The sequence below is a fragment of the Prosopis cineraria genome, unplaced genomic scaffold (assembly GCF_029017545.1).
Source record: "Prosopis cineraria cultivar Desert tree isolate PC_DT_omini unplaced genomic scaffold, ASM2901754v1 PC8, whole genome shotgun sequence".
Lineage (NCBI taxonomy): Eukaryota > Viridiplantae > Streptophyta > Magnoliopsida > Fabales > Fabaceae > Prosopis > Prosopis cineraria.
Genome location: NW_026555339.1, coordinates 5,974,697 through 5,987,959, shown reverse-complemented (window position 1 = coordinate 5,987,959; position 13,263 = coordinate 5,974,697). Strand labels below are relative to the sequence as shown.

The 13,263-nt window shown below is 35.3% G+C and overlaps 3 protein-coding genes across 4 annotated transcripts; 1 reads left to right on the top strand and 2 right to left on the bottom strand.

Annotated features, from left to right (window-relative positions):
* Positions 1–730: 730 nt before the first annotated feature.
* LOC129317940 (mitotic spindle checkpoint protein BUBR1) lies at positions 731–5,689 on the top strand. The gene is made up of 11 exons (XM_054962371.1): positions 731–1,003; positions 1,104–1,163; positions 2,581–2,725; positions 2,806–2,963; positions 4,243–4,324; positions 4,399–4,465; positions 4,536–4,587; positions 4,848–5,019; positions 5,096–5,178; positions 5,264–5,341; positions 5,429–5,689. The coding sequence occupies exons 1-11, from the start codon at positions 801–803 to the stop codon at positions 5,490–5,492; spliced, it is 1,164 nt and encodes a 387-aa protein (XP_054818346.1). The 5' UTR covers positions 731–800; the 3' UTR covers positions 5,493–5,689.
* Positions 1,202–2,709, bottom strand: LOC129317941 (uncharacterized). Of its 2 annotated transcripts, XM_054962372.1 has the most exons (5): positions 2,468–2,709; positions 2,230–2,377; positions 1,717–1,786; positions 1,468–1,589; positions 1,202–1,382 (listed from the first exon to the last, which is right to left on the bottom strand). In XM_054962372.1, the coding sequence occupies exons 1-5, from the start codon at positions 2,535–2,537 to the stop codon at positions 1,349–1,351; spliced, it is 444 nt and encodes a 147-aa protein (XP_054818347.1). In that variant the 5' UTR covers positions 2,538–2,709; the 3' UTR covers positions 1,202–1,348. The 2 variants fall into 2 exon arrangements, 1 of the variants encoding a protein (XP_054818347.1); XR_008595105.1 differs by lacking the exon at positions 1,202–1,382 and having other exon boundaries at positions 1,432–1,589; positions 1,682–1,786; positions 2,163–2,377.
* Positions 5,690–6,042: 353 nt separating the features above from the next.
* Positions 6,043–13,028, bottom strand: LOC129318812 (protein DNA-DAMAGE INDUCIBLE 1). The gene is made up of 16 exons (XM_054963775.1): positions 12,763–13,028; positions 12,636–12,668; positions 12,155–12,282; positions 11,318–11,426; positions 11,074–11,190; positions 10,676–10,741; positions 9,643–9,705; positions 9,512–9,556; positions 9,228–9,289; positions 8,178–8,271; positions 7,509–7,601; positions 7,348–7,417; positions 7,161–7,231; positions 6,982–7,036; positions 6,757–6,782; positions 6,043–6,448 (listed from the first exon to the last, which is right to left on the bottom strand). The coding sequence occupies exons 1-16, from the start codon at positions 12,826–12,828 to the stop codon at positions 6,317–6,319; spliced, it is 1,230 nt and encodes a 409-aa protein (XP_054819750.1). The 5' UTR covers positions 12,829–13,028; the 3' UTR covers positions 6,043–6,316.
* Positions 13,029–13,263: the final 235 nt, after the last annotated feature.

Sequence of the window (13,263 nt, the reverse complement as noted above, 5' to 3'; positions counted from 1 at the left end):
ATTAATTTTTTTTAATATCATTGTAATTAATTTACTAATTATTTATAATAATAAGTTAAGACTATTAATAATTTAATAAGTCTAGTTCCTTACACATTTTTACACTCAAACTAATAATTTAATAATATGTACCATTTGGACTGTAATTGAAATATTTTTCTAGTTGTTAGAAATTATTTTAAATTTATTATGATTATAAGTATTTTTATTATCTTGATTGAGCTTATTAAATTAAAATGTATTATTGGATCTCATAAAGAAAAGAAAAAAATGCTAAATAAGTATAGGATTAATAAGACCAATATTTTAATTTTATAAACTAAATTTAATTTTATTAATTTTTAAATTATAACTAGAACGGATCGAATTATAAATTACTTAACTCAATTTTTTTATAAAAGAGATCATATTTTAAATTAGGTTAAAGTCTAATTCTGTCTTTTATGTAGCCTTAGTCTGAACATCTGATAGCACTTTGGTGTAATTGAATTTGTTGGATTGGACTTGACAGTGATTTAAAAAAAAAAAACAAAACAAAAAGTGGGTGGGTTCTGACATTGTGAAAGGAGGACCTAAACGGTGTGTTTTGGTGATTACTGTGCCCCGAAACCGGGCCCACAGCATAAGCGAGCCATCATCTGATTGGTTAGAATTCAAATTTGAATCCCAGTCTCAACCACCAGAAAAAAATTAAAAAAAAAAAATTTCGGTTCTCAAGTCTCAACCCTTTTCATCTTGTATCCCCGACACATTCAAAAAGGACAAGCTAAACAGAAAGAAGCTCAGTCACTACAGCGGCGATGATGATGGCGGATGAAGAGATTGAGAGATTGGATCCAGAGACCGAGTTTCTTATGTCGAAGAGAAGGACTGGCAACGAGTGGGAAATGTTCAAAGAAAACGTAAGGCCATTAAAAAGAGGCCGAAATATTAATCTCTTGAACTCCGCTCTCAACACCCACGATGACAATCGACTTAACAAATCTCTTCTTGATAATCGAAGGTCTTCTTGCTTTATCTTTTAAATGCTAGTTTATCCTTGATTTAATTTTTCTTCTTTTTGGAAGAAAATCATCTTCCTTTTGATCGTATTTATGCTTTAGGAGGATGATTGAAGCCATTGATGAATACAAAGGAGACGATCCTCTCCTCCCGTGGCTTGAGTGAGTATCATATTACTTTGCTTCTGTTATAAACTTTTCTCTAAAGACCGACTGCAACTGCTTTCATTTTATTACAAAGGAGACGAGAGTTTGGGAATGCGCTTAAGATCGTTCTTGAAATCTATGCAGTAAAGCCTGTATCTTGGAACATAACCTTCCCCCTATTCAAAGTCATCAAACACAGTTCAGTGCCTGAACCCCTTCACCTTCACTCCGTTCCTGCCCAAAATCACAACACTTTTTCCACACTCAATTGCTTCCTAAAACATGAACAGAGATTAGTGGAAGAAGACCAAATCCTTACCTGATTGGTGATTGCATTGTGAATCCTACGCAGATGCCTAAGGGTTTTGATGATTCTGTGTGTATCCCACAGAGCTTCTTCCAGTTTAATATTCTCTGCGTTAGCTTCAGTGATTCCTGAATCTAAAGCCCGAAAAGCGTTAACAAGATCAGGGATGGATCATGCTTTATAGAAGAATGAAGAAAAAGATCGTGCAGGAAGAGTGAAAGAACACCATTTTCAGAAATGTAGATATTATGACTGCCATACTCGTCCTTCATGAAATTCAATAGCTTCTCTAGCCCCATCGGGTAGATATATATGAACCGCTTCCTTTAGCCTACAGAGTAAAGAGGAACAAGACTGTTTGTTAATTACAGAGAGGTTTACATTCTTTATAATCTGATTCCTAGTCTTGCAATATGTGCATGTAACTTCTTACATGAGGGCCAATAGGAACTCGATTCCTCTCCACTAACAAAGAGAGGGAAAATGTCAAATTGTATGCATAAATCGTAAATTTGGTTTCAAAAGATTTGGATAAACCTAACTGTTCATGAACATACGCGTGTAAATTTATGGGCTATGGTTTTAGGCGTATAAATATATGGGATATGCTTTTAGGCGACATGCTTTAATTTTTATCCATATTTCACTTGATATAGCAAAGTATTTCGCGGCTAGAAGCCTAGAACGCCTATGAAAAAAATATTTACCTTGTTCTTCAGTTAAACTGTCAGTCATGTAGTGTGGTGGTGCTTTGGGATAAGGTGGGACACTTACATATCTTGAAGTATAGTAATTGATTCCAATAAAATCAAAGGACCCTTTAACCAAGTTCTTTTCTTCTTGGGTGCAAGAGGGCAGCCTATGCTTGACCAAATCCCTTTTGCTTTTTGGATAATCTCCAAACACCAGGGGCTCCATAAACCTGATCAGAACGAGTAGTAATGAATCAAGAGTTAATTTCTTCTGCAAGAGTTATGCCATTCATAAGTGTACTTTGTTAGCACTGACAAACCGGCCAAGGCTGAAGTCCATTGCTCTTCTGGCTGCAGCTTTATACTCTGCATTCTGTTAACGCTGACCATGTTAATTGATTTTCCGCAACTAATCTTGGCTTTAATTTCGAAGGTGTATCAAGTGGGTTCAGGAGTCATTTCCCGCCGGTGGAGACTGCTCTGGACTAGTTGTGATATACGAACAGTGCGTTCGAACTTTTTGGCGTTCAGAACGCTATAAGGATGATCTTCGCTACTTGAAAGTGTGGCTGGAATATGTTGGTTCTTCCCATCCTGATTCACATTTTAAACTTAATTGTCATAGATATTAGCGTCTAAACCAATATTTAATATGCAGGCAGATAATTGCATAGATGCGGATGTTGTATATAGTTTTCTGGATGAAAACGGAATTGGACGAACGCATTCCTTATTATACATATCATATGCTCTCTACATGGAATCTAAGAATAAGATCAAAGCTGCAAACGAGATATTCGATCTTGGCATATCAAGGTATGGTACCCTGACTCTGTTCTGACTTCTGAGGGTTGTTATCGTGCCCTTTAATTGCTCAAGCTTATGTCCTTGTGATTTATACAAATTTGGAAACTCAAAAGTCTGATATCTTCAATGTGGAGAGGGGTCCTACTTGGAACATTTAAGCGTGTCCCCATTCCGCAAATATTTCTGTCTTCGTTGCCCTTGCTTTTGGAGTTTGTGTTTCAATGGTTAATTGGTTATCGTGCGGGTTACGTATGGTCAATGGTGGTCTGTTTTCAAACTACGGGCAAATCATATTTGTGCGCAAATGTGTAAAACCATCCATATATATGTATAAATGTATGTATTTGTTAATATAAATCTTAACAAGCTGTACTATTGATGCGCCATGTCAGACTCCTTAAAACGCGCAGCAGACCAACAACTGTTGAAAAGAATAGGACAATCCAAAAACAAAAGGCTCAACTAGCATTTTAATCTTTTCGAATTATTGAGTCCTTTATTTTTTTTCCCGCAATTTCATCCTTCAAATTCTTGATGTTGTAAAATCCACATGTTGGTTTCTGACGTGATCCCGTGCTTTACCCACTCAAGTCAAAATATTTTCAGTTATTTGTTTGCTGCCCTCTTTGTCCAACGGATATTGATATCCGTCAGACTTAGATCTATACATATAAGCTCTGAAACAACTCCAAAAGGAGTATAAATAATGAACCGAACAGCATTTCCAAATAAGGAGCTATAAAGTTCGGAGCATTTGTAAGTTATAGATTTGGGGCTGGTAAAAGTCATTTGGACTATGTTTTTAGCAAACTGATCTTCTGGTGCTTTCATGATAGTAATATCACTTTGTCAATGAAACAACGCTTCGTGCATATGAATTTTTCATCTTAAATAAAAGTAAGATACAGAGTAAAAACAATTATATGTATTTACATTTTTAAAAAAATATTAAAAATAATATATATATATATATATATTTAGGCATAATGAACTATTAATGGTCTAAATTTAATTTAAAGGATACAAGATTATTGATGGTTTTGTGGCAAATTGAGGGACAAAAATTGATGAGAAAGAAAAGGGAGAAGAAAAAAATTAACAGCGCACATTCAAGATTTCATCTCTCTTCCTTGGGGGGTAGTTTCTTCTTCATGGGCAAGCAAGTCTGATGAGTAAAAAGATTTAGGGGGAAAAGACAAAGCCACATAAGAATGCCTCAAGGATATCCGGTTTAACAATTCTTTTGGGGGAAATGTCATAGAAATGCCTTATTAGATTCATTTTACAGGAATGCTCAACCAATGGCTAAACTGAAGGATGCTTACAGAAAATTTCTTGCACGCTCAATGAGAAGACCAAAAGTTACAGAGGTATGTAATTTCTGGTTGAAAACTTTTAATACAATTGTTCCATTCATTATCTGTTATATTGTTCTGCTACTTAGGAGGACTCAACGGAGAAGCAGTTACCTGTGCGTAGCTTTGGAACTGTCCTTGCCAGCGGAGAAAATCGTGAGTCCTCTTGCTCGATGTTACTTTGTCTCGTAATCTATGAATTCTACAAGTTTTGCCAATGTTGCAGGTATTCGACTTCCCATGAGCGAGCTCTCTACGAAGAATTTAAAGCCAGAAAAGTAAGGATAGTGTTCTTTCTTTGGCTCTATTCTGTTGGGCAAAATAAGTCTGCAGCTCAGAGCCTATGGGCATTGAGAAAAATGAATAGATTTGAGTCTGGGAAATTTGAAACTCAGTCAAAAAGCATATTCCTCCGTTTCTTGACCAATGCTTATTTTACGAGCGGTTTGGTACTCGGTTGCGAAATATTGCCGGGCATGATTTTATTTCCAGTTAGTAATATATTTTCATGCCATTTGTTTTTTCTCCATTTTTGTAGGACTGGAGCAGTTGCACTTACTATTTATAAAGATTCAACTGTCACTGATGACAACTGTCCTCAACAGCCGGACGTGTCAAAGAGAGAGTTGCACTCTTTGCACATGCTTGGAGCTCGAGCTGAAAGGAATAAAGAAAATCATGCAATCGCTGGCAAGTGGACGACCTACAAGGTATCTTGCAATCATAGTGCACGTCTCATGGGTTTGTTTTATATAATCTAGCACCCAAAGTTATTGGATATTTCAGATTCCCCAGCGACCTGGGATTAGAACTGGAGCGGCAACTACAAGTGCTTGTATTCCAGTATTTGTTGATGAGGATAGTGATGAGTAAGTCTATGAGATGCTTTTCAAGTTTGAAATATGTTCTCTGTTTTCTGATTTTTGTTGGTTAACTTTACTACTTGGGTTTTAGTGCACGAGAAGTGAAAACCGGGGGACATAATTCCTCAAGTTTGTTGAATAGGCATGAGGCCGACCAAGACTTGAAAAGGTAATCTCGATTCATCCGCCTTCTATTGTTCACCTGACTGACTTGAGCAAGATTTATGACTTAACGCATATCTATTGTTCTCTTTAGGAAAACAGAGATACTAAGGAAGAAACCATTGCTCAACTTTCCACAAAATAGACTGCCCAGGTGATTGAAAGTTGAAACCGTGCTTGTGGCACGTTGTTTTGAAGATATTTTATGTCAGGCAAGCTTTTCTCTCTAAAGCTGGACCCGGCTTGGTCTGTTTCTTCATAGTTTGTACTTGAACCTGTTATCTTTTTTAACATTGAATGGCCTTTGGCCATGAACAAGAGGTGCAATGCAATAGTTGATTTGATATTTGAACTATTTGGATTCCCGCATTTCCTTACATGCTGTTGTAGTTTTGCTCTGATTCCAGTGGGGAAAAATCCTATGGAGATGAGGAAATATCATATACTAAATAAGTTCATTTTTTTGTTGGCAAGATCAGATTCTTTGTTGCGAGTTTTGAGACGAACCCTCACCCAAAAAAAATTGCAGTAGTCAAAGTTTATTATATATTTTGACTAAATATAAAATGATTATAAAAAAGATAACCCTTCACCTGTACTTAACAGTTACGATTCAATATTTTGAGGCAATACTATTCCAGCTTTAAATTCAAGTAATAAGCTCTAGAAGTATTTACAAAGATTATCCTGGTAGTGACTGAATAAAGGTAAACAAGAAGAAAAGGGTTAAAATTTAAAATTCAGCATATCATCCTACGCTTGTTTGGAAACACAGATTGTTTATTCCAAACCTGTTTTCTTGTCCAGGTGAACATCACATGCTTCAACTTAACCATAAATTAGTCTATCCAATTGAATCAAACAGTTTCTTAGCAACACGAGACATCAACCTGCTATGCAATTCCATTTTTATAAAACAATTGTAATGAATGCTGAAACAGAAGCAAAAATATTACTTGCAGTCGCAGTAAACTAATGGATTCTAAAAACCCCCAAACAGAAACCCAGCAGCCTGTTCCTCATTGCCATTGAATAATTTAAGAGCTTGTATCACTGCTTCTCTTCCAAACCCTAACTCCACCAGCTTTGCAATTTTTGCTTCAAAATCACTCTCCTGCAATCACAGTGAAAAAACTCTGACTATATTGACAGAATCTGGAACCACTAGCTTTCACACCAATCACATCTAAAATTGCTTTAAGGCTTGGATTGGATGGAGAGAAAAATGAGGAAAATTCTTGTTAAAAAACGTGAGGAAAATAGGGGTAAGGTCAAAGAACGAGAGAAAACTTCCAAAAATAGCTTTTTTTAAAAAAAAATTCTTATATTTGGAAGTTTTCCTTAATAGTTTTCTTTCCTCTCTATTTTTCTCTCTATCCAAACCAAGTATAACATTGAAATGGTTCTTGGCTGCTAACTTACCTGAGAAGTGCTACCAGAAGCTCCTCCTAGAAACCAAAAGATCATTTAACTATAAATATCAGTATGGTAAATGCAAAATTTGACATGGAGAAATAACTTGTGTGTGTGGATTTATACAACTGCAAAACTTCCATGTACCAGAATATCAGTATTAACATGTTTGTTAGTCAGATATTAGCAGAAGTCTAAATCAAAACATAAAGAAAATCAAAATCTGGTACTAACCTGAAGACTGGCCTCCTTTCGGTGTACTACCACTCCTATCTGTTGTTCCTGTTGCCTGAAGGTTAATTAAAAGTTGTCAATATAAAATCACTGAGCAAAGCAAAAATAAAACGAAAATGCAAAATAAAAAATTAAAGTCATTCACTTTATTAAATTCAACTGAAAACGAGTATACTTACCAGACCACCTGAGCTGGATGCTTCCTTGGCGTGCCTTTCTTCATCCAGAAACCGAGATGGTATGTCTTTTTCTGAGCATAGCACACAAGAATGTTAACCAAATCTGAGTTTGAAAGAGAGCTATGCAAACACAAGCAGGAAAAATGGTCATGAATATGATTCCTGTCCACACATTAACAAGGCCGACCTTGCAAAAATGGCACAGAAACTTCTCCCCCACCAACTCGCAAAACATTTTCTTTTAAATCTATAATACACTGCAGACACGAGAAAAAATTCATAAAAACCACAAATCAGTGTGTAATTACTAAAAGTGAGGATATCTGATTTCACAAATGAGGATCTTACCTGGTGCTTTCGGAGCATATCAAGCCCAAAAAGGAATTCCATGTTAGGAGAATCCAGCACCAAGAATGAGCAAGGGTAGAATATATTCCCAATCTACAGGAAGAATGACATACAAAGAGAAAGTTGGACATGAGATGCATCTAATAGAGAGAAATATAAGAGAATGGTCTGTCATTTGAGTAAAAATGACAGACCCTTCTCTTTAATTGAAATGTTAAAAATAGATTTTGCCAAAACTATAATGCACAAACATTAACTCTATTAGAGACATAAAAGATGCAGGATCGTGTACTATTTTCTTTTATCTCTTGATAAAATCTTTTTTACCTGTAAATGGAAATGGTACAAAAGAGTGGTCGAGCTTGAAGGAGGTCACAACTCACTACAAACCTTGATATTAAATAAACAAACTACAAGAAAAATCCTTCTCAGTAGAATATTCACATATTTTAACTCAGTAGGAGCAGATAAAAGCTTTAGCAACCTGTTAATTTTGTCCCCTAAAGTCAAAAGAAAACCAGAACACAAGTTATGTTTGATCATGAAATTAGACATCTATGCTAATCCGTTCAGCATACAACCATAATCTCCCAGATAGCAACAGACACTAAGATAGACATAACCTCATCTGCCTAAAAATCCTCACCACAAGAATTGTTAGAAAATTACCTTGATTGGAGCTACATGTATTCGGCCTAATATCTCTGATTGGCCAACTCCCTGAGCAATTCCCTTGTAACGCTGATCTAGAAGTCTTAACAATCTGAAAGATAGCATGAATATTTAAAAAAGAATCCTCTGGTTTCAAAATCTAGCACGCTATTGAACACTAGTATCTACAAATACAAGTAAAGATAATCATTAAGAAATTTTGTGATGATGCATTACAGAGGAATTTAACAGAAGATGAGATGGTCATAAATTATCAAGAACAGGGAAAGGACAAGGGTCAAAGAATGCAAAATCAAGACAGAAATGCCCTCTGCATAATCAAGATACTGTCATCAGAGCGCCATCAGAAGAAATAATTCTTACTTTAAGAGCAAGTAAGGATATCAAGGCAAGATATACAATAAAAGAAAGAAGCCTTAATATCTAATTTCCAAATTCTCAAAGCGATCAAGGGAGATTATAAGCTAAAGAAAATCCTCTGGAAAGATAATCAGATCAAGGAAGCTTATAAACAATAGCAAATCTAACATTTTTATATCATTCAATATCCTTTCATAATGAGTGAAACAAGATCATGCTTATTAAGTATGGAAAGCACATATTTCCATTACAGGAATCTTTAGTTATCTCATTGCCTAATCCATCAGCTCTAAAAATCCCTTGAAATCATTTACAGACATATCTTCCTCCAATGACCAGCAATTCTCATTTCATGATACACCAGCTTAACAAATGTCAAAGTCAGTCCTAAAATCATAATTCAAGCCCCAATGCCGTATATAGAAAATGTATGATCATATATACTATGCTCCTTATATATGCCTCCTGTTTTCTTTCTTCTTTCTTCTATCTGAACCGAGTTATTGTAAGACCACTTAGCACAAATGATGAATCATATTTCGTCAAATGTTTGAGACAGCTAGCTATGGTGTAGAGTACATTCATAGGCATGCAAATTTGTTATCATAACAAAAATTTAATGACATTAAAGCATTTATAAATGCCAAGGAAGTGAATTCCAGTTCAACAAATGTTAATAACACATACCCACAGCGCTCAGCACAGCTTTTTGATATAATTGTAGACTGGGCTCCACTATCAACAAATGCCTGAAAAAAGACGAAACAAAAATTAATTCAACACAAATTCCATTCAGTATCCCCCTTCCATTGAAGAGGAAAATGAGAACAATAATACATAGCATGTCTACCAAAATAACTCTATGATATGCATTAATAGGCCCCCATTACAAAATATGGTTTTCTTATTTTCAAAGCAGATCTTAATCCTGAATTTGACAAAGAATACACTCACTGTGACCATCCACTAACCTTCAGTGGAACACCATTAACCTCCATGTCAACATACAACATGACCTGAAGAATTACATAAAAATCATTTCATCTGTGATGAAAAACAAAGATATTAGCAATGGATACAGAAGTCAGAAACTCATACATACCACTCTTGCAAAAGCTTCAGGATTATGTTCTAGTGCAGCTGCCCAGTTTTCATCAATTCCTTTCTGTAAAGAATGCCAAAATTATGTCATCCAAAGTAAAGTAATACTCCTTTCGTTTAAAAATATAAGGCATTTTTAACAGAATCTCACCCCCTAATAAAGTAATTACTTGTCTTCAAACTAACACTCTCTTTTCATATTTACGCATATTTAATAGGGTGTTTTACTCTAAATAAATATAAAGTGATTTATTCATTAGGGGCACTTTTAGAAAAAAGACAAATAATTACGCCTTAAAATACTAAAAAGGCATTACATTTTTCAATGGTGGGGGGCACAATTTATGCTTTAGAAAGGGAAAAAAAGGAGATTAACATGGCACCATCATAAATTAATATGGGCAATGAATATAGAGTATCAAAGCAAGTAATAGGCTACATGTGATGGGTTTAACTGATGACAAATTTTAGAATAAATAAATTTTTTTGTAGTCTGCACCAAAAAGCCCAAAACTTTCCAGATTTTTAATATCTACATGAAAGTCATCTAATAAAGTAACACTATAGTTTACTTAAGCAGAGAAATTATCAAGGACAATCCACAAAGCTATTAGAAAATTAGTGGGATAATGGAGACTAAATTTAATAATGATTCTTCTTCTAAGGAACAGATAAATCTTGAAACAGATATTGATGTTTTAGTTCCCTACAAAATATAATTAAGCATAGAATATGTTATTTGACTTGTTGAATCATTGCATGCCATATACACTCAATATGTCCACTTAATCACATAAGACTAATCATACTTCACAGAAACAGAGTAAATAGGTAATTATAAAGTGATAAATAACAACAAATAATTCATTAAAAGCACAGCCTGAGAAATCCCAAGGTCTAATAGAATATGTCTTCTCAGTCTAGATGGGATGTATGATGAGTTTTAAAGGGAAGACCCGTTATAAAACTCTTTAAGAGTAATAAAAATTATAGTTTTGCAACAGATTTAGCAAATAAGATATAAATAAACTCACCTGACGAATAGCAGCTTCAATCTTCTTTTGTGCTTCAACATCAAAAGGATCTGCATAAAGAAGAGCCTAAAGGGGAAAAAAGTCAAACAAATTGGCATATGTAACTATCAATATGTTCAGGTCTGATAAACAATTTCATAACGATATAGAGCCAATCTTTTTTTTTTTTAATGAAGATATCAGTCACGTCAACAAACAGAATCTATAACATCAATGTGATCACATCTCTTCCAAATAAATTAGGCATAATATATACACACACTATACAGAATAACATATCAAGGCAGATGGAAGAAGATAAAAAGTTCCCAATCAGAATTTAAGCTTCTTATAATAAAATTTAAATCAGTAGCCTCGCTAGTTTGAAGGAAGAAAAGGTCACTGCAGAGCCTGCTTACAAGTTCCTCCTCTTTTTGGCGCTGCAATTCAGCTCTCTGTTGATGACGCATTCGTAAAATCTCTTGTATTCTGTTAAGATCACTTCCTAGAATGGCTTGTGCCAACTCTGGATCGGTCTACATGTAAGTAAGAAGGTCATTGTATAGTGAATAATAAAAGAAAGAAACAGAGAACAAGAAAGCACATAAAATGTCTGAAAATCATATAATGTGAGAAGGGCTGCATTGAGTACCATTCATTTACCTGAAAGAGCTGACCTATCAGGTTAGAATCCTGTCTAATGTGCTGTTGGAAAGCAGCAGGGTTAACAGCAGATCCATCAGGATTGAAGCCTAAATCATTGGCAGGTGCACTGGGGAAAAATGAACCAGTCACAGAAAGAATTAGGTATAAAAAATTTCATTTCAGTAAAAACATCGGTATTCAAATATTAATGCAGTAAGTTTGCCCAAAAGGGCTTTCATCATACATCATTAACATAGTAGATTACTACTTTCATATTTTACCATTCAAACATTCAAATTCAAATAACATAAATGATAAGCAAATTACAATAGCTAAAACTACATCAATGAAATTGTGACTGATCCAGAAAAGTAGGGAGTATATTTTCCTTTGGCAACTTCCACTAGCCTCTTCATGCATATTTTTTGAGTTTCCCTATACAGTATTTCAAGTAATTGAACTAGAGTTATTTTAGAAAGTCATAGAGAGAAAACTCTTCTGACAGAGAAATGAACAAACTCTTCTGAAATGGAGAGAGCAGGGATAAAAAGTTTAACTTTTTCTCATCACTGAATGAGCATGGTCAGGGATCTAACAATGTATATCACCAAGATAAACCCAACTTACAACAACAACCACAAGCAAAAATCATAATTAAGTGGCATGGGAACGAGCAGCATTTCAATGTGAAGGTTCCTTGGTTCACGCTTAGAGCAAGCAGACCGTGTGCAGAGCTCAGACATTCAACTGTTTCTATTTTTCCAAAACGGCAGGAGGAGGGAATTCCAAGCAAAGGAAAGAGGTTTCCCAGCGCTCCGTCGTAACAGTTCGATATAATGTAAAAGAAAATCTTACCCAGAAGGAGCAGCAGAGACCATCATCAACAAATCTTCATCTTTAACACCGAGAGCACTCAGTTTCTCAGAATTACTCATCTCCCTTCCGTTGTAGAGGAGTTGCTGTTGCTGAAGAGGCACTTGTGTCTTCACAGATGCGTAAGGTTAACATCAAGGAAACAAAATAAGACATCCATTAACAAAATCAATATGCACAAAACAAGAAAAACATAAAATAAAGATGATCAGTCTCTCATGCACCACTCGGATTACTTTTGACTATTAAAATCTAAAAGAAATTGCAAACATGTTAATTACAATGACACATTAGTCAGGCTTTTGCGCCAACGTTCTCCACAAATGAAAAATGCAAAATTCTAAACTTTCTAGTAAATATTGTTCCCCATTCTCCGCAATATTGAACAGCATTACACATTGTAGGAAAGAAGGGAGCAAAATTAAAAAAACAGAAAACGAGGGAAGGGTAATGGGGAACTCACCTCTACCTCAAGCAATGCTTTGACGTTTTCCACCTAGCAAAAAGAACGCCAAAAATTGTAGATAGCAGTAACATAAGAAAACTTATTGAAGAAAAGATGCGAAAGTGTGATAATTCCAGATTCTTACAGATTCATGGGGATCGACATCCAACGTAACAATTTGTTGATCAGCAGTCATTACAGTGATCCTCATCTTCAACCTCTTGCTCCGGTTCGACCCCTCTGAATCTCTCTAGATTTGCGATGATTTTCTTAGCGCAGGAGAAAAGGACAAGGTTTTTATATGCAGAGCCAAAGACTGTAGGAAGACCAGGTTTCCGTCACAGCTCTCTCTTCCTTATTGCTTGCTTGCTTAGTGACTTGGGTTATTGGGTTAGATTCAAAAGCGTCTCTTATCCGCGTCCTCATCAAAAGTTAACTCCACAGGTAACTCAAATTCGAATTTTTTTTTTTTTTTTTTTTTTTTTGGCCAAAGGACTCAAATTCGTAGTTACCGCGAGTACTCCCGAGCCCAGAAGCTTAGCGTTGAATAAAGTACACGTAAAAATGTTGAACAAAATAAATAAAATATTTGCAGCTTGCAAGGCGAAAGACCGAAAGATGCGTCCTCGACTCTCATGCTGAGTCT